At 39.8% G+C, this 21,103-nt stretch overlaps 1 protein-coding gene across 1 annotated transcript in view; it reads left to right on the top strand.

Moving 5' to 3' along the window:
- The window catches only part of LOC143358892 (uncharacterized), a 41,150-nt gene extending 21,492 nt beyond the window's left edge, over nt 1-19,658 (top strand). The window contains exons 3-5 of the mRNA XM_076796413.1: nt 15,965-16,099; nt 17,526-17,986; nt 18,472-19,658. Coding sequence (XP_076652528.1) covers nt 15,965-16,099; nt 17,526-17,986; nt 18,472-19,273 — 1,398 coding nt within the window. The 3' untranslated portion in view covers nt 19,274-19,658. The remainder of the gene's footprint in view (nt 1-15,964; nt 16,100-17,525; nt 17,987-18,471) is intronic.
- Nucleotides 19,659-21,103: the final 1,445 nt, after the last annotated feature.

The following is a 21,103-nucleotide window of genomic DNA, read 5'->3' as shown; positions in this document are numbered from 1 at the left end:
CACATTGATGCAAACAATTTTTATTTTGCACGAAGTCGGCACAGTCAAGTATCGTTTCCAGCTGATTAAAGTTATTAAAAAGAGAGAGAAATTCCTAGTCGGGTTCTGTTTGCAGATAATTTTTATCTTGTATTATCAATCTTGTATTGATTTATAGTTTTACTGTGACTCTGTGCACACCGAAGTAAAATGTTTAATATTAAGTATCCCAGGAACATATCTGTTTGAAATCGAAAGTCAGTAAGGTAATTTTCGGACACATGATTCCCAAAATTGCAGCTGCTGTTCTAAACAATACGAAACAATAGAAGAGTGAAATAGCACAAGAAATTATAGCATCGAACAGGATACGCTAACACTAAGAATTATGGGGGCTCTCGAAAGAATAGATCGTACAATTTTCTCCACGATAAAATATAGGAAGTAAAAGCAGCCAGGGTATGCATTAGAAGCAAATCACTATGGCTGAACACTCCGATGAAAATTAATTAATCGATTTGTTAAAAATATGTACGAAGTTAAGAAAATCGTTAAATGATTCTACAAGGAAATTCCCAGGGTTGTGTCTTAATTAGTGTAACAATAAGTTGTCGAGTATGGAATATAATATTTTTAGACGCAATGGATTCTCTAAATGTGTGAAAGTTGAATAAACGAACAAGTCTCGTTTGATATGCAGTGAAATTTTAGTTTGAATAATAGTTTATTCTATCTTATTCTTAGAGATGGAAGTCTAATCGATTTAAAAGTTTTAATGGAAGACTTCCTGTCCGTTATTGGTAATGAACATGCATTTGCGTGGAAGTTAAGGTGTGATGATCGACTGATTTATTTTATGGTTGTGTCTAGTGGAGTGTAACTTTTAGATGGAGGGCGATTTGAGTGGCTACAAGGTCCGTTGCGTTCTTTTTCTAATTTTGTAATAAGTACTCCTTAACTCGTTGTTAAGCATAAAGTAGCATTTCGGCTGAGGTATGATCAATGCTCATCTATGAAGAATCAAAATTAAATTAAGTTAAATAAGCAGAAACATTTTTTAAATATTTCGAATATGCATAGCATTTTCCGAAACAAGTGCATTTGTGTCACTAGTGTTTCTCAAATATTTTCTAACCACAACAAAAATTGAACGAGGATTTGCTAAACAAAAAATTATGTGCATTTCCGAATCTGTTTTTAATGTTTTGTACTGATTTGTCCCAGCTAAAAAATCGCAACGTTTCCTCAATTGTTCCTTTTTTAATGTAATCACCTATGAAGATACTATGAAATTTTGTACATATGAATTTACGTTTTTTAAATCAAATTCAAGGTACCAAAAATTGAATTTAAATCCTAATTTGTTGACTATTAAAAATCAATGTACAATGAAAATATCTAAAAGATCTATTCAAAGTGTAACAATTTACATTTTAACTAAGAGATCCATACAATTTTATCCACTACTAAAATTCATTAAAATAATTTATGAATGGCTTCCGTAAATGAAAGACGCAATGACGCAACGAGAGACGACGATCGGAATTATACTTTAAAAACTATCGAACAGATTTAATTTTTAATCTAGGTATCAGTATCACTTCCCACAGTTTCCACCAGTATTCCATCACAGTTTCGATGATCCGCGAGAAATCATCAGCTTTGAGAACGCAGCTAATTGGACCCTTTCTCCCACGCGATTCTTCTCGATCCCCTATTCTAATTGTTTAAAAAAAAAAAAGAAAAAAAAAGAAATCGCGAGATTGCGTGTCGTGCGACCGTTGATTGCAATTTCTCAGCACCGATCCGTTTACGCAGATTCTCCTTCCACTTTCAGTTCGACTAATCTCCGTCAGCCGCGACGCGATCGGTTTGTTAATGTTAATTAATTAGCGGCGACAGAGGCAGCCGCGCGTTAATTAGCTACGACAGTCTGGAGATCCAGTTTGCTGGGACGAGCAGATAGAGGCGCACGGTGTCACTGAAAAATCAGTCTCACGGCTCACATCCGGCATTCTTGCCCGCCATTGTCACGGCTCGATTTTCGCACTATTTACCGTCGCGTCCGCTCCCTTTGTCTCGTCCCACCCTCTGCCTTTTCGTCACCGGCTAATTGCTAGTACGATCTTCTCCGATCTGTGTCAACGATTCGTACTGAATCGTATCTCTCTCTCTCTCTCTCTCTCTCTCTCTCTCTCTCTCTCTCTCTCTCTCTCTCGATTAGCGTTGGACTCGTTTCTTTCTTGCAAGACGATGGACCATTTCTTACTTCTCATTTACTGAACCATTCAGGTCCAACGGTTCAATTTTTTTCGGGGAATTTGCGCTATTAGATTCAATCATGAAAGGGGATTTCGAAGATTCGATCAGTATATTTTTTATTATTTTTTCGTTCTGCATTTTAATCCTAGAATATTCTCTTTAAGACTCCGTAGATTCGTGATAAGGTAGAGTGACCACGTTACCGACAAAAACAGGCGAAAAATGGTTTTACGTGCCTCAACTTTTCGTCCTTATATGAGAATATTTTTCGCCGGGAAAGGGCACGTTCGAAAGAGGAAGGTCCAATCTAGCACGCGCTGGTCATGAGCTGACGAGATTATGCAGATAGTTGGTAATGTAAGCGTTAGAAGTAGGCTAAAAATTGACGATGCGCGTGCCGCGGAATCCAAGCATTTTCATGCCGTTGGATGAGTTTTCTGGATGAAATCGAGAGTAGCGCGCGCTAGAAAATATCTCCGGCTACAAATTGAGCTATAGAAATTGAGGAGCTTAGAAATTGGGGAGGTTAGAAATTTGGGGTCCTACAAATTTGGGAGCTTAGAAATTTGGGTGCTTAGAAATTTGGGGTCCTACAAATTTGGGAGCTTAGAAATTTGGGGTCCTACAAATTTGGGAGCTTAGAAATTTGGGGTCCTACAAATTTGGGAGCTTAGAAATTTGGGGTCCTACAAATTTGGGAGCTTAGAAATTTGGGGTCCTACAAATTTGGGAGCTTAGAAATTGGGGACGTTAGAAATTTTGGAGCTTAGAAATTTGGGGTCCTAGAAATTGGGGAGCTCAGAAATTGGGGAGCTCAGAAATTTGGGGTCCTAGAAATTGGGGAGCTCAGAAATTTGGGAGCTTAGAAATTTGGGAGCTTAGAAATTTGGGGTCCTAGAAATTGGGGAGCTCAGAAATTTGGGAGCTTAGAAATTTGGGTGCTTAGAAATTGGGGACCTTAGAAGTTTGGGTCCTAGGAATTAGGGAGCTCAGAAATTTGGGATCCTAGAAATGCATCGTAGCATTTCTAGTCTGTCCTCGCATTTTTATGCCATTGGATGAGTTTTCTGGATGAAATCAAGAGCAGCGCGCGCTAGAAAATATCTCCAGCTACGAATTGAGATATATTTTGTCTTGATTCTCTGCGAAACAAAGCCAAAAACTTGAAGCACGTTTCTGGCGTCAGAATTCGTGATATCGATAATACGGAGTAAAAAATGTGACAAGATCAATCACAGACTTAAGACCCGTCGGATCAAGATCAAGACGAAGCTTAAGTCAGTGGTTGATGGCTGTGAACGGAAATTATACAGCACTTACCAACCTGCTGACTCTGAAAAAGTCACGTGACTACCCTTGGCTCTGAATCCTAGAATATTCTTAATTTAAGTCTTTGTAGCATATATTTTATGCACTATTTGGGATGCGTAATTAACACGGAGCAATTTTATAAGACTAATTAGTAGACTGCGGATTTTATGCATTTATGGCGAAAATTAGTTTTTTACAGCAGTGAAGAAATTAAAAGGATTTATGAACGTCATTGTGTTATTTTCAATTCATTGAAATTTAAAAAAAATTTTAATCCAAACAATTTTTATTTAAAATCTGGACTTTCCCAGTTTTTGTGGCTTTTTTTCTAACTTTTCAGGAGATCCGACTGGAAATTCATTAAAAACTTTGTAAAACAGCCCCTGTCCTTGTTTTTGGCTGTCCGTTGCTTTTCAGCAAACTTTTCCGGTTAAAATTTGCTCAAGAGTTGGGGAACTGCATTGGTGTTCAACGAATTTGATTAATTTACGTGAGAACGACTTGTTTGTTTGGAATCGGAGATCGATACGTCCAGCCTCCGGACCGTTTATTTGACTCTTCTTTCCGAGTATAAAAACACGTGTAAATATTTTATTATGTTTCTCCCGGTTTTTGGTCCAGGATCATCAATTCAACCGAATTATAATGTTTAATGTGTTTAATGTTCCGCTCTGTTCTGAATCATTCTCATTAACGCGTAATAGACGCAATTAACAGGGAACATTGATTAAAAGATCTAAAAGCTGGAGGTCAGTCATCCCAGTTGTATTCAGGTCGCCAACTTTCGTATATGATTTTTTTATTTTAATTATGTAAGAAAAGGAAAATCGTGAATTTAGAATTTGAAATCTTGTGCGAGGAGAAGCTAAGACAGAAAGAAGAAAAGAAAGTTCGGCTGGAAAGTGTTATCATTCATTACGGCGCAAAATTCATGGTAGCGACGCGGCGATTCATGATTCATTGTCCAGGCAATTAGTATTCACCGTACGCGTTGTCGCTACATCTTATTGTGCGCGGAAATTACATTTTACGCGAGTCTTATCCCGATGTGCCATTTCGACGATTCGATCTTCGCCGAATGCGATTCGCAGTTCCTACTGTTGAAGGATCTCAATCATTTCTATAAAACATTATTCGCAATTAAAAACCATCATGCCCGCGCAATATATGTATATAAACACATCACAAATTAGTAACAATTTTTATTTATTTCTGTTACAAATTATTTATTCCTTTTGATACATTAAAATAATTTAAAGTAGATATCAGTTCTCTTGTGAAAACGATATTTAAGTACGTGATAACTGTGCAGTTTTAGGTAATTTTTATTATGTAGAATTTAGTCTATTAAACTAAATCAATACAAAATCGCAGAAAGTAAGAATAAATGACCTCATTATTTTTCTAAAGCAGCGCGGGTTCCAGTTTCAAAGATTCATTTTTATTATTCACTGTGCAAAAGCGATGATAAAAATTCATTTAGCCTACTAAAATACATAAAAATCGCAACCCGATTGCGGCCGACCCCGTTGCAATAAAAATCCCGGAAAATTCGAATAAATGGTCTCTTTATTTTCGCAAGGCGGGGCGGAGGCCATTCGGTTCTAAAAATTAATTTTTTATCAGTCATTGTACAAAAGTGATGATAAAAATTCATCTGATCGACTAAAATGCATAAAAATCGCAACCCGATTCCGACTATTCCGGGCGCAATAAAAATCGTTGAAAATTGAAATAAGTGGCCCAATTATTTTCCCATAGTGGCCCAGACCATTCCGTTCTTAAAAATAAGTTTATATTACTCATTGTACAAAAGTGATGATAAAAATTCATCTGATCGACTAAAATGCATAAAAATCGCAACCCGATTGCGGCTGACCCTGTCGCAATAAAAATCGTGGAAAATTGAAATAAATGGCCCAATTATTTTCCCAAAGCGACACAGGTCATCCAGTTCTAAAAATTCATTTTTTCTTATTGCTCACTGTACAAAAGTGATAATAAAAACTCATCTGATCGACTAAAATGCATAAAAATCGCAACCCAATTGCGGCCATCCCCGGCGCAATAAAAATCGTGGAAAATTGAAATAAATGGCCCCATTATTTTCCCATAGTGGCCCAGGCCATTCAGTTCTAAAAATTAATTTTGTATTACTCATTGTACAAAAGTGAAGATTATTCATTTGAACGATTAAAATGCATAAAAATCGCAACCCGATTCGGACCGTCCCCGGCGCGATAAAAATTGCAGAAAATTGGAATAAATGGCCCCATTATTTTCCCAAAGCGACACAGGTCATCCAGTTCTAAAAATTCATATTTGTTTTATTGCTCACTGTACAAAAGTGATAATAAAAACTCATCTGATCGACTAAAATGCATAAAAATCGCAACCCGATTGCGGGCATTCTCGGCGCAACAAAAATCGTGGAAAATTGAAATAAATGGCCCAATCATTTTCCCATAGCGGCCCAGGCCGTCCAGTTCTAAAAATTAACTTTGTATTACTCATTGTACAAAAGTGATGATAATTCATTCGAACGATTAAAATGCATAAAAATCGCAACCCGATTGCGACCATTCCGGCCGCAATAAAAATCGTGGAAAATTGGAATAAATGGCCCAATTATTTCCCCATAGCGGCCCAGGCCGTTCAGTTCTAAAAATTAATTTTGTATTACTCATTGTACAAAAGTGAAGATTATTCATTTGAACGATTAAAATGCATAAAAATCGCAACCCGATTCGGACCGTCCCCGGCGCGATAAAAATTGCAGAAAATTGGAATAAATGGCCCCATTATTTTCCCAAAGCGACACAGGTCATCCAGTTCTAAAAATTCATATTTGTTTTATTGCTCACTGTACAAAAGTGATAATAAAAACTCATCTGATCGACTAAAATGCATAAAAATCGCAACCCGATTGCGGGCATTCTCGGCGCAACAAAAATCGTGGAAAATTGAAATAAATGGCCCAATTATTTCCCCATAGCGGCCCAGGCCGTCCAGTTCTAAAAATTAACTTTGTATTACTCATTGTACAAAAGTGAAGATTATTCATTCGAACGATTAAAATGCATAAAAATCGCAACCCGATTCGGACCGTCCCCGGCGCGATAAAAATTGCGGAAAATTGGAATAAATGGTCTCGTTATTTTCGCAAGGCGGGGCGGAGGCCATTCAGTTTTCGCGATCCCGCGGCGGTATCGTTAACGATCGTCCGATGGAGCGAGACCGTTGGATCGTTCTCGGTAATCGCGGCCGTGGATCGTCGAACGCCGGGTATTTGAATATACACGCGCGGCGGAAATGGAAAGAGAGCAGATGGCGAAGGGGATAGGAGGAAAAAGGAGGGCGGAAAATCGAAGTAAAAAGAGCCCGGGACCCGGGGGAATTCCAACAAGACGAAGAAAGGTGCCCGGATCTTCCTAGCAAAACATCGTCTGCGCGTTAGCCTCGTGGACCTCTCTGTTCGTTCGTTCGTTTGACTGGAATGCACCAAAAATAAATTCGGCGGCGGGAGTGCCATTTTGGAATCACCCCTTAATGCATTTGTCTCTCTCTCTCTCTCTCTCTCTCTCTCTCTCTCTCTCTCTCTCTCTCTCTGTTCCTCGTCCGCTACCCCCTCTATCTCTCTTTCCCCCTATTTCTCTTTCGCTGGCCTGCTCTTCGTCCTCTTCCTCTTTTATAACTTCATTCTGTCACATATTTCGTGTATCGTATCATGTTTCTGATTCCACGGCGCCGGATACGCGTCTCTGACTTCGAAAACGGTTGTACCGACTTGTCGATGACGTCGCCATTCATCCTCCGTCTACGATTTTAACCTGCTAACAGGGGCGGCAGGGCCGACTTGTCATTTGTAGCCGACTATATCTCCATCGTGGTCTTGTTCCACCTTTTTTCCACTACATGTGTCTCGCGAACAGATGTTTCCGACTCCGCGCATAGTTCTCGCGAGATTCAGACCACGGCGAGCTAGAAAAATGGCCATCCGGTCCCCAATTATCGTTGCATCGGTAATTCTACCATTAACGCATTAACTGCGCGATTAACCATATCGATCACGTATAGGTGACATTAATCTTCGACCAGCTTCAGAAATTCATTTTCGTTGCGATACCTGCGAACAAACCGATTTTTATCAGCATAATCAATTTCATTAGGATGTAGACTGCTTAACATAACATCTATGTTAAATTTGAATCATCCGGTTTTGATCTTGTGAGAATTTTTGGGATCGATATTTGGGTCTTAAAATGGTACTTTGATGTCGACCCTTGGTTTAGAATTTTTTTTTGAAAGAATGGTGTACTGTACCAAAACTTTCTCAATGGGGCCTCATTATGTTAACCTTGGGGAGTGGAACAGTATTTTTTTCAGCTCCTCAGCGCACAAAATGGCGGTGCAGTAGCCAAAAACAAGAACCTTTTATTTTCACGTATTCATTGAAATAGCAAAGCTCCTCGATTAAACCGCAAATTTTATTGTTTCTCTGTGACCATTCAGAGACGTTTAATATTCTCCATAAATGTGATTCACGCGTTAATTAGTACATTTCAGTGGCTTGAACCGAGCAATCGAGATTGCGAATTTATCTGCCAATTTGCCGAGCAAGTGTAAACGCGTTTCGTGAGTCACGTTAAACAGGAACACGATTTCCATGAACGTGAAAAGTGTAACCAGACAGGGTAACCGACTTTTTAATCTCCCGGGTCGTTGTGAAACGACTGATAAGCAGAAGGCACACAATCACGGACTTGACTCGAGGCAGTTATCATTGTTCAAGTTCTTGAAGACTGACGTAATTTCTTAAAAAAAAAAGAACTCTCGTAAAAAAGCGATCCACAATCTCCACTGTTTGTTTTTCATCTGACGAAAACTCCAGATTCAAGAAGGATTATTTCGGGCAACAGTTGAGACAAATTTCCTACCTGTAGAAGCACACGTGACGCGTGCTTGTGTTCTCTAGGACCATAAACTGAGAGCTCTGATTGGTGGATAGTGTTCCAGTTGCCGCAGAATCGGAATTTCTTTCGATTTTCTTCGCAACAAATCGAAAGGATTAAGAAGAAAAAGATTTGAGACTTTTTACCAAGAATGCAGGCAGCAATTCTTCGGAAACTGTAGCCATAATTACAATACTAGTCTCGTCGTAAGGCATGTAGCCGAGCATAATGATGCCCATCAAGTAGAGACATTTATTTCCGGAAGCAGCGAAAAGGCAGTATCCAACTCTCGAATGTGGATATTGATTTAACTCCCATGAAGAGACTTAATCCTAATGAGGGCATTATAATTGTACCCATCAGCTGGGAAGATTTGTTCTCTGAAGTAAGATTCAACTGTGCAAACACCGGAGATTAACTTTCAAATACGCTCTCTTGGTCGGCAGTATCAACTGGAGTTTTCAATTATTGCTAACTTTCCGTTTAATACTGATTGCACTCTTTAGAGCGTCCTTTTTCAGACTGTCCTCCGACGAGGACTCCTGCTCAAAGCTAGTAGCTATCAATTACTGTCACTTCGTCTCAATTATCATTAATCCTCTGCTAACCGTTGGTTGCGCGCCGAGGATCATCATTTATAGGATTTAGCAAAGTGGTAACTGTGGAGGCTTCTATTCTCAGAAGTAGTATTAGACTGTTGAAGGCAGACCAGAATCTAGTTCCTCAAAGATTATTGATTATACTCTAAGCCTTGGAGTCTAAGGTATAATTTATCGTTAACTCCTGTCAGCTCTTCCCAATTGTTATTAATTTTTCGTTTAAAGTTCATGCGTCGGGGATCGTCGTTTCCAGGATCTAGCAAAATGGTGCCTGCGAGTTCTAAGGATTCTGTTCAGTGAAGTAGTATTGGCCTGTAGAAGACAGACCAGATCACAGAATGTTCTAACGGGGCCGTCAAGCAAAATGGCGTCGACCGATCAAAGACCGCCCTACAATCTAGCCTACTTGCAAAACCAACAGAATCAGGCTGAAATCCCGAAATTCCCAACTTCTAAACAATTTTGCAACAACTTCCAAACTGCAGCGCTTCAATCTAGTTTCCTCAAGATTCAAGACTGCGGCTCGACTCCACTTTTCCCTAACCGCGTGCCCCACCTCCATCAGTCTCCTAATCTCGATTCTGGCAAGTAAAACGGTTAACGATGCATCTGTATAGCAGAACTTTCACGCGAACATGTTGCATAATGTTACGCGTGGTTCCACGGACAGGCTTTTATCCTCGATCGTGGAATCACGTTGCTGGACTACATATTAGGAGTACCCATAAGTAAACAATTATTTGCAAAGAATTTGTTTTGCCTTTAGTTCTGTACCGATCGTTGAAGAGGAAACACGTATTCTTTTACAGTTTTCCGTAAAGCAGCCTGTGTTCAAAATATTCTTAAAAGTATAATTTTTTTTTACAACCCTGTAATAAAATGGCGGCGTCCGTACCTTCCGAGGATCATATTCGTCGTTGCATACTTTTTCATTTTCATGCGGGATTTAATGTAACAACAAAGAAAATTTGCGATGTTTATGGAGATGTATCGAAGGTCAACAAGTGTCAACGTTGGTTCAGTAGGTTTGCTGCTGGTGATTATGATCTCTCTGACAGGCCTCGGAAGACCAGTTGAATTTGATAACGACACCCTAAAATCTCTAGTGGAAGCTGATCCAAAAATTAAGTATACAAGAATTATCGAGAAGCCTTGGGTCCACATGGTCAACTATACAAAGGCACCTACGCGAAATGGGAAAGGCATATAGGCAAGGAATATGGGCACCGCATCAATTATCCGAGACCAACAAGAATATTCGTCGATCAATTTGCACTTGATTGCTATCCAGATTTCGTAGAGATCCATTTCTTAGCAGAATCGTTACCAGGGATGAAAAATGGGTTGTTTATGATAACATAAAGCGTTCCAAGCTATGGCTTTCTGCAAATCAAACCGCAATATCAACCCCTAAACCTAGCTTATCGCTTAGAAAGGTGTTACTGTGCATTTGGTGGGACTGTCGTGGCATAATTCATTTTGAGTTGTTGAAACCTGGAGAAACAGTTACTGCTGAGTTGTATTGTCAGCAATTACTGTATTCAGAACTATTGAAAAAGAGGGCATCTCTAGTCCACAGAAAAGCTGTAATACTGGAAATTGACAATGCCCGGCCCCGTACAGCGAAACTCACTCAGGAGAAAATCAAAGAATTGCAATGGGAAGTTTTACCGCAATCCCCATATTCACCGGATATTGCTCCCTCTCAGTATCATCTTATCTCTGGAGCATTATTTATGAAATAAAACATTCACTTCTATAGAAGACGTAAGGAGGCACCTTGAGTTACTTAAGCCTGGATTTCTATAAGAGGGGGATTGAAAATTTGCAGGAAAGACTGTCCTTGATAATGATGGAGATTATATAATAAATTAAGGAATAAAAACTTGAATTTACTACAAAGTTTGCTTTAGATTTCAAAATAATCGATTGCTTATGGGTCCCCCTAATAGTTCGTCAACCAGCTGGCCGACGCGGCGACGGTTGTCGTTCGAACCTCGAAGAGCACGAGCATGTCGACCATGAGTGCTTTATAATACGACAGAGAGCGTAACACGTCGAATCCCACCGGTGCTCGTGGTTCGTCTATGCGCGAACACGAACACAGAACAGATCGGGCCTGGTCGGGAGGATTGCAAGAAAATCATTGCCGGGTTTTTTGTCCCCGGTGAAAACGGTACAGTTAAGTAACGATTGGACGTTTTGCGTATGGTTTCCTCGGGGCTGACCTCCACGGGTTTCTTGCTCGCACGGCAGAGCCGCGCCGATGGGGGAATTTGTACGGAAAGCTGAAATTTTTAGTGGGGTCCCAAGCGGATGGGGTTCCGCATGGTCGGTCAGCTTGAACCGTCCACCGGCTGAATACTATCGTGACGTCACTCGCTACGGTCACTGCCTGAATTATTCAGTATTCCTTCGTTTCTACTTCTACACACCGGCCTGGGTCTCTCTTTGTGCTAATGGTCATCGTCGTGTACATACGGTACCGTTCATAATTGTTCGAATTACAGAACCCTGCTCTCGCCTGCGAACCACGAACAATGGCGCGCCGATCACTATTCATTTATTTACTGCTAAACGCCCCGCGAACGCACCAATATTATGCAGTTTTATGCGCGATGTTCTCAACGCGAGCCTTCAAATCTTTTTTTAAATTATTCGCGTCTATAGTACAAGTAGCGTGATCTGTTTGTTCATTTTTAAGGGTGCACTTTTTGTATTTGTTTCTTTTTGTCAGGAAATATTCCTTAATTGAGCAGATTTGTTTAGTGCAAATTTTAGCACACTCTTCATTTATTCATTTGAGCGTGCACATATTTCGTAGTTCCGCAAAATTTGTTTTTGATACGATGTAAAATTGAGTATTTTGCACAAAATTAAGAGTTTCGATTCACACCTTTTTATTAGAATCTAATTTTTCACCATTTTGTTCATTGATACAAGCGTATCTTACATTTATATCTTCATTAACAAGTATTTCTTTCGGTGTTACATTTTAAGTTTTATTTTATTTACTATTTTACGTTTTTTTTATCCTTTCCTTGACCTGCAATTTTACTAAACACTCAGCCAGAATAATTTATTTAACAATTGCACGCACAAAGATTAAATATTGAAAATATAATAAGTATTATTGCACTATTCAGCAAATTTTCGCAATAAAATTGTCAGAGCTTCTGAAACGAAGGTTTCCATCGCGGAACCAAAATGGCGGACCGGTTCGAACCACGGGCGGTTCACCAAATGACTCTAACAACATCGTTTCCGATGATCTCTCTTTTACAAGACTCAATTGTTAAACGCTCAAACGAAATCTGCAGACACATTGTCTAACAGACGCGCAAGTTGAAAATGCTGAAGGAAAGCGCAAGATGCAGGGGCAACAACAACTGACAGCGGGTATAATTAAGAAATTAATAGAGCGGACGCCTCGAGCGGTGTGGATTCTAAGGCAGGTGAATCGGTTACTTCAACGAGTGTGAAGTGGCTGCTAATGAAATCTGTAATACATCATAATTGTGCAAGCGGAGGCCTGATTCTGATTCTTGATAGAAAATAAATCCCTCTTTGCAAACGCTGCGAACACGTAGAAACGAACAGCATGAGACTTCCATGAACTGTTCATGCGCGAACTAATTATTCCGCGTAATAAATTCATGCTTTTACCATTCTTACGAAATTGTCTCATGTAAATTTCGGCCATTGAGGAATTCCTAACCGCGCAGAGAAATCGTGCTCTTTTCTCACGATTTAATTCGTCGCTGTTACGTTACTGTCAACGACTTGTGAACAGGCGACCCATCTTCATCAAAATGGCGGAATCAGTATTTTTAAAAAATACTGAGCGATAGCTCGTCGCTGTGAGATTTAACGTGGACACTTCAAACTGTATTCTGTGACATTACCTCGCAAACAAAACTAATTTATTTATAGCAAACATAGCTGGACCATGCTACCAAAAAAATTCGATGGGGGTCTCAGGAACCTAACTCTACCATTAAGTTAAATTACGAATTGTTATCCAATAATCCATTTCGCAGGGAATATTTTGCAACATGCAAAACACTTCAGGAGCAATGGCCGCAACTTGGAAATTTTCCAATTTTTCTGTTCCATCCTTTCTTTCCGGATTCGGGGATTTTTTCGAAGTGCTGTAGGTGTGTGCGTGTGTCAGGGACAGAATTCTGTTCGCGATTTGAATGATGGGCGATAGATTGAACGCGGAGACCGATTCGAACGATGAACGCACGACTCTTTCAACATCTCTCGCGTCCTGGCTTCGTTATCAAGCATGGCCCATCGCCGGATATCTCGCAACTCGTACCGTATTTTTTCCCGCCATTGTATGGAAATGTCAGAAACCTCGTGTTTCTTCGAGGGGTTCTTTATGCCCGTCTTTAAGGACGAGCACCGAAAAGAAAAGGAGAGAGAGAGAAGGAGAGAGAAAAAATGCAAATGTCCAACGGCTGTTGTAAACAGAAAGGAAAAGAGAGAAAGAGACAGGAGGCGTCTACTGTGTTCGAACGATCCGCATTGTCGACACGCACGCTCTTAAATGAGCTTCGATTAGTAACTCGTCTAACTGTTCGACGGTTAATTGTTTGTTCGATAACAGCCGCGTGACTGGAATAACGAAAACTCGCGCCCGTTCGATTAAAATTCTCCGCGGAGGCGCGATAGCTTGTCCAAGATGGCGACCCACCTGTAATTTTGAGAGTTCGATGGACTGCGCACGCTTATGCTTATTTACGCAGCTGCCATAAGCGGTGGGACATGCATTGGTTCCGTGAAAGAAACTTAGTTTTTTCCTTTCTTCTAGCAATTATTTTTATACTCAAATGTTTTCAGGTGTTGCGTCCATTTCTGGCCAGAAACTCGGTCGTCGATCTTTAAATGGCCCCATTTATGTTCGACTGCTCATTTTGATAAAAATTGTTTGACTATTGTAAATAATATTCAAGAACACAAGATAATATTCAAGAAAAATTTAATCTGTTAATAAGGGCAACAAAAATCACTACGGAAAACTCGGTCGTCGATCTTTAAATGGCCCCATTTATGTTCGACTGCTCATTTTGATAAAAATTGTTTGACTCTTGTAAATAATATTCAAGAACACAAGATAATATTCAAGAAAAATTTAATCTGTTAATAAGGGCAACAAAAATCACTACGGAAAACTCGGACTTCGATCTTTAAATGGCCCCATTTATGTTCGACTGCTCATTTTAATAAAAATTGTTTGACCATTCTAAATAATATTCGCTAAACTTCCCTGTTTACAAGAAAAATTTAATCTGTTAATAAGGGCAACAAAAATCACTACGAAAAACTCGGTCGTCGATCTTTAAATGGCCCCATTTATGTTCGACTGCTCATTTTAATAAAAATTGTTTGACCATTCTAAATAATATTCGCCAAACTTCTCTATTCACAAGAAAAATGTAATCTGTTAATAAGGGCAACAAAAATCACTACGAATGTCAGAAAAAGTTAACACTCTAAGAAATCGATAAACAGTACCGCCTTTAAAATCATTATTAACGACAGAATGTTACCAAAAATTTTATTTCCGTGTGAATATCAGGGTGTAAAAATAGTTATTGAAAGTTGAATAAAATTTTTGGAGACGTATCGAAAGTTGAATGCTAGCGCAATACTATGGACGATTTTATTTTACGTTTAGAATTCGAAATTGAATAAAATGAAATGAGTTTAGTACGGTTTAGCATGGCGGACTTCAATTTCGCAATGGTTCGTAAGAATTGAAAAGTAAAATGGTTTGGCGTGGCAGGCTTTAATTTTGTAATGGTGCGGAATTCGAAAATGAAAAGTGAGATCACTTGAAGACCATTGGTAGACGAGAGCAGAGTTTGTTGTACAATATAAATAACCGTACGCTCTGCTAACGTCGGTTTTGTGTTCACTCCACCGTGTGAGAATCTCCTACGCAAGGTGAAACCTTGTATCAAGGCGTGCGCACACCATCGTGCCTCTTTCTTCCTTTAAAAATAATTATTGCATCCAGGAAAGTTGTACCAGAAACCGGACGCTTTCCGTGCCAACAATAAGCACGCCACTCGAAAAATGTTAATTAACCGAGGCACGCGTTTCAGCACGTCGTCTGCACTGTAAATCTTTACAACATCTTGTCGTTTCATCTAATCGCGTTTTCAACGCGTTGGAATATTCATGTTCGCACTTAGAGTGACAAAACACGTGTTCAACCCCTTAACTCGTAATTATCCTCACGGGATCAGCATAGACCTCGTTGTTAATAATTTTGTTCGAGGGAAGGGAGTTCTGTCTTTATGCAAGTAGAATAGGGTTGTAATATTGATATTTGTATCAATTTTTCAAATCTCTACAAGCTTGAGTTGATATTATGAGGGTTGAGGGGTTGAAGAGTATTTTACCCTGAAGAATCACATGAATTTTATAACATCCTTCTATTGAGGTCCTCTAAGCATCTACAAAATTAAAAAGATGGGATCAATTTTCTAAAAAAGATACCTTTTAAATATAAAGTAAGGGATTAGGGGTTGAAGGGATGTTTCACCCCAAGGAACCAAATAAACTGCGTGAAAAACTTTTGCTATGACCCTGTATGTTCTGCAAGATTAAATAGCGTATCTATAAAAATGAAATATTGAGTTCTGGAAGAACCAATGAATTACAATGATCATTGTGGACAACAAGGGGGTACATTTAAGTAAGAAATGTTTAAAATGAAATAAGTATTGTCAAGGTGCCTCCTTCGGGTATTTTAACAAAAGCGTGAAGTTTTATGAGAAAAAATGAATTGTAGTTAGCTGGAACCAACTAGAGGATGGATTATTAATTTCTGTGTTTGTGTTTCAGCAATACCAGTCATTGATTGACGAGAATCGCAGGCTGCAGGATGCACTGGCGCTGAATCGGACGCCGCACACGCAAGTGATCGACAATATAGTGCTGCAGACGGAGATCGAAACATTGCAATGGCAACTGAAACAGGTTTGTATGTAATCGCGGCTGACGATCGTTTAACGTGCTTGACTCACACGGGTAAACTGGTAATGCCCTCGACCAGATTACCTTGTTCCGATTATTTAATCCTCGATCGGTCGACACCGAATTATTTTGTCGAGATAACGCTTTGTCGGCGCGTCGTTGCCAAACACACTGCCATATTAAGCATCTTCGGGGAAACCCAAGTACACCAACTATCCCTTAACATCGGTGATTCATCGGAGAACAAATAACTCATTGAACCCGCTCATTGAACGTTCCCGTTTCCAAAAATTTCTTGCCATTTAAAAATCAGTGATTCATCAGCGAACAAAAAAGAGTACTTGTCCTTTTAAAAATCGCCGATCCACCGTAGAACCAAAAATGAATGCCCGAATGGTCCTATTTTCGAAAAATGTAGTTCTCGAAAGGAAAAGTAACACAGCGTGTCGTATTTTTGCAGAGGTATCAGAGTTCGATCGCCGACGTTTCATGGCGAAAGTCCCGAGGATGCAAATGCACTTAGTGCATCTGCTGAAAAGATATTTCTCATCTGTGTTAATTAATTTAACCTCTCCGTGTATGGTAGTTCTGGTTGGGTGACCAGAGGCTCACGGACGCTGATGTGTCCCGACACCTCGAAGGCCTACGATTTTTTTTCTTCCAGCTGCAGAACACTTTCACTATCTTCGGCAGAAACTGCTTCTTTCATGTGACTAATACCGAGTGGAATGAGGTCCTGCTTCTACTCTGGTTTGGCCCGATCTTGGCCGTGCAAGTCTCGCTCCACTGGAAAATTCCAGTCTGTTTGCTTTTTCATTTTCGGAAGGACAACATCATTTTTGCGCGGCTACAAATTTTTACGACTCTACGTTAGTACATACGGAGGACATTAATCCTTTCAATCTGGACGCTCTGGACTTATGTTAGATATGCTAGATCCAATCAAACCCTTGTGTACCAATTTTCTTTTACATATCTTTGAACCCTCTTCTTTGACATCAACATTGGTTGTTCAATTCAGCCTAATATAAATGGCTATTTGACAAACTCATTTTTGTATCATGAAACACTTTTGCTACTCTGTACTAGGCATAGGAGGGGAGGTGTACTCTTAAATTAACACTTTCAAGACAGACGCTTCGGATTTCATAGTAGTTCTGTGAATGTGCCGTACTTCAGCCTCTGATAGTCAGCCCTTCTGAAAACAAATTGCTTAAAAATAAATAGCTACTAACAAACTCTTACACATTGCAAAGAGCACAATGGTCAACGCATTCCTCACTTGCAATGTGTAGCTTTATGTTCCTATATTATATAAGTATTTAAAAAACAGCGTATCAATAATAATGACTACTGGCACAATAACCCAACCATGTATCTATAACATCATTAGAGGATAACATGTACCAATTTTGCTCTAAAATTCCAGGTGGATGCGAACAGGCAGATGTACCGCTCCCTAATGGAGCAAGTGGTGCGTTTCCTGGACCGAGCCCGCAAAAGCTTGGATATTCTTCACGAGAAGAGTAGTCTTAAGGACAAAGGGTCGACCGGACGAGTCCCTCGAAGCAGAAGCGTCCACGCGGTGCACGAGGACTCCTCCTCGCCGAATCGTGGCGCCTCTACGACGTCCTCGTCTTCCTCATCCTCGGACTCGTCCCGCTTCACCAGGGCGAAATCCGTGACGCAGATCTCACCCTGCACCACTGGCCACCGTGACTTCACCTGGTCAGTGTTGCGCAGGAACGACCCAGTGCATTGTACGCCGCCGCGCAACAAATCCATTGATCTCAATAAATCGCACGACGCAGTGGTCTATAGAAGGCCGAAGCAGCAGGAGATGGACCCTAACGATGTCCCACCTCAGAAGCTGTCGCAGGAAGCGTTCAGGTATCTATTCTCAGCTGTTCTTAGCTATCATCCCTGTTACCTCCATTTTTAAACCTCTGGACCAGTTGGTGTCTCCCAACAATTTAACTTTTGCTCAACCTATAATCAGAGGTCTTGAACACTAGGTTTACGGGGTATTAAAAGTGACTATTTTACATGAGAACACGTCTATCCAGATTTTCAGCCATTTTTAAAAAATAATATAAACCCAAAGAAAGAAATTTGTTGAATAATTCCTGATGGATGCATCTTCAATTAAAAATATTAGAACGCGTGTCCCGTAAACCCAGTGTTAAAATGAGGGGGGTCAGTAATTAGGACTTTATACGGTCCCCATAATAGCCATTACTCCCATCTCCGTTTCCCCTATTATTACTTATTAATTCCTAGAGAGAGAAATTATTTGTGACTCGACCTAACAATTCTGTCGCCTTACCATAAAAGTCGATGATAGAACATCGTATTGACGCTGTTACTCTTTGCAGATTAATGAGAACGGTTCAGTCGCTGCTATCCATGAGGGAGCCTGATCTAACGAGGTACACGCCAGTCGATAATACAGAGTCCTCTCCATCGCCGGTAGATCACGGCCGACACAACAGTCACCACAACGAGGTATCGATGTCCCTACAGAACAATAGTTTTGTCAACTCGACGACAGTACAGGAGGCGGTAAGTTACGCACGTCGTCGCAGCTGTGACCACGGGAACGAATCAAGAGGAGCGGAGAGTGATGGTAGAAATTGTTTCATGAAATCGTTGTCTCATGTCGCGGAGACTGAACGGACCTTACAGACTCTTCTTCCGGGTGTTAGAATGTCCATCGATGCCACGTCGCTCAACTCAGGAAGCAGCAAAACCACCGAGGAGGAGGACGCTCTTCCGGCCCATAGCTCCATCAATCTTTCACTGCCAGAACATGACAATTCGTTCATGTTTACACCAACTTCTACGCCAAATAAATGTACCAGAAAAATTGAGAAGAAGGAAAAGGAGAAGGAGAGATATTCCAAGTCTAAGCCAGCTGCTAGTGTCAGCAGCGTGGAGGATGAGAGTGGATTCTCTTCTATGAGTTCGTTTCAAGAAATTGGTTTACCCAGCGCTCTGCCTATCTCACCGATCAGGGGTTGCCACACAGAGATCGGTCTCCCTGAAGTACCTGTGGACAAGGCTAGGCATCGCAGGTGGTCCTCCACCCCGGTTGAACTCAAAACCCTTCTGAAGCAGCACAGACGTAGCTTAGCCACCTCGCAAACCAATAGCGAATCTCTGAGCGTTTGGGTTTGAGAGTATGGGTGTAACTTAATTTCTAAATGGAAGCATCTAGTGAATACATCGGATACATTGATATTCAATGAACTTTAAGCGACTGAACGTTGAATGCGATCGAGTATCGGTACCATACAGTTTCCTGTAAATATTGTGTTCAAGACACTGCCTATTCACCCTGCATTTTGTTCGCTTTTCGCCAAGAGTACTTAGAACAAGGTAATGTGTTTACTTTGTGCTTTGAGTCAACAGGTCTTCTGATGTTTATATTTTATAAGCAGGCTGATAAACACAATGTAGGATATATAAACTTGTTCAAAGCTTTGTTAGGTAACTGCGGAGTAGTTTGCTATGAGTAGACTGCGGACTTTTATGGATTCATGAAGAAATTAGCTGGTTGAAATGTATAACAGTAAAAGATTAGAAAAATCTAAGAACATTGTTATGATGTTCTCAATGTAAAAGATCTATTAAGGGATGAAGTCAATTTTTATTTAATTCCTACTGTCCACAATCATTACAGAACATTTTTATTTCGCATAAAGATCCACAGTCTACTAATGAGCATGCGAATGTAGCGAATACCTTACGTACAGAATAGCAAAAGAGTTACAATAATTAATGTTAATTAGGTGCAAAATATTTTCTATAATTTCTATTAAGTATGCGTATTATAGAAACGATCGACATTCATGAAAAACCAAAAATAATGTTCAACTATACTGTAAGGTCTTAAGCATGTTACAAAACAATTCGTACTTTACACAAGTTGTTTTTGTAAGTTACTGTTTGACGTAAGAAGAATTGACGAATTGACGAAACACGCACGCTTATCCTTCTTTCATGACCTTCAAATTAAAATGAGCGACTCGTTGTAAATGATCACCTGTGAGCTTTGTACATAAAAGAGTGGTATATAATTCAAACCCTGGAAAATTTTGTAACACAAATCTAACTAATTCTGTTAAAAAAAAAAACGACAAATTCGAATTACTGAATTATTTCAAAGTATCCGAGTGGAAATAGTATTTGAATTCAAATAAGGAATTAGGTCGAAAAATATCGACGATACTTCCGAGATAATCGAAATGCGAGATTATCGATATCGAAAATGGGGTGATCGTTCGAATGATGCACGTCCTCAGACGTTCACAGTTCATTTATGGAGAAGCGTTGACGAGAAAATCGCAAATTATCGCAAAGGTTCGTTGAATTGTTAATGTAATCGTTATGTAAATTGTATTTGCGTAATCGACAACAAAAGAGCCAAAGTGTATTCGAGTGAATCACACTTTTTAAACTTCAGGCATGACCGAACGGGCAAATTTTAAAGACGTATGCATAATTGTCCGAATGTCGTTGATAAACGTATCATTTTACTACTTAAAAGTGGTATTGCGTGTTGGACACTGTTGCTTGTCGAACTACGAAATCCGTTTACATTGTTACTTTTGCTATTAGAAATAATGAAGAATTTGATACAAGGAAAGCATGTAAAATGTATTTTTATCAAACAGAAAAAAAGAAAGTGGACTCGTTACATTCTGGAGGCCAGATGCTTGCAATTAAAACTAGAAACTATACATGTCCGTGTTAATCAGTACATCCGACACTTTCCACGACCTTCACCCATCTACAAGTTAATTAAAAAAAAAAGACATCTATCGAAACAACAAAATTATCGACCAAGATCGTATACCATCGATCGGACTAAATGAAAACCAAGCAGACAGTAAAGTTCGGAAGAATTTTCCATTCTCCGAGTCGCGACGTGATCAGGCAATATGGTCGGTAACGTAGATATTCTACTATAACGAAAGCTAGGTTACGGCAGCGAACGTTCCCCGA

This window comes from Halictus rubicundus, chromosome 1 (genome assembly GCF_050948215.1).
Source record: "Halictus rubicundus isolate RS-2024b chromosome 1, iyHalRubi1_principal, whole genome shotgun sequence".
In the NCBI taxonomy this organism is placed as follows: Eukaryota; Metazoa; Arthropoda; class Insecta; order Hymenoptera; family Halictidae; genus Halictus; species Halictus rubicundus.
Note: the sequence above shows the minus strand (reverse complement) of the source record. Positions and strands in the feature narration are given on the sequence as shown.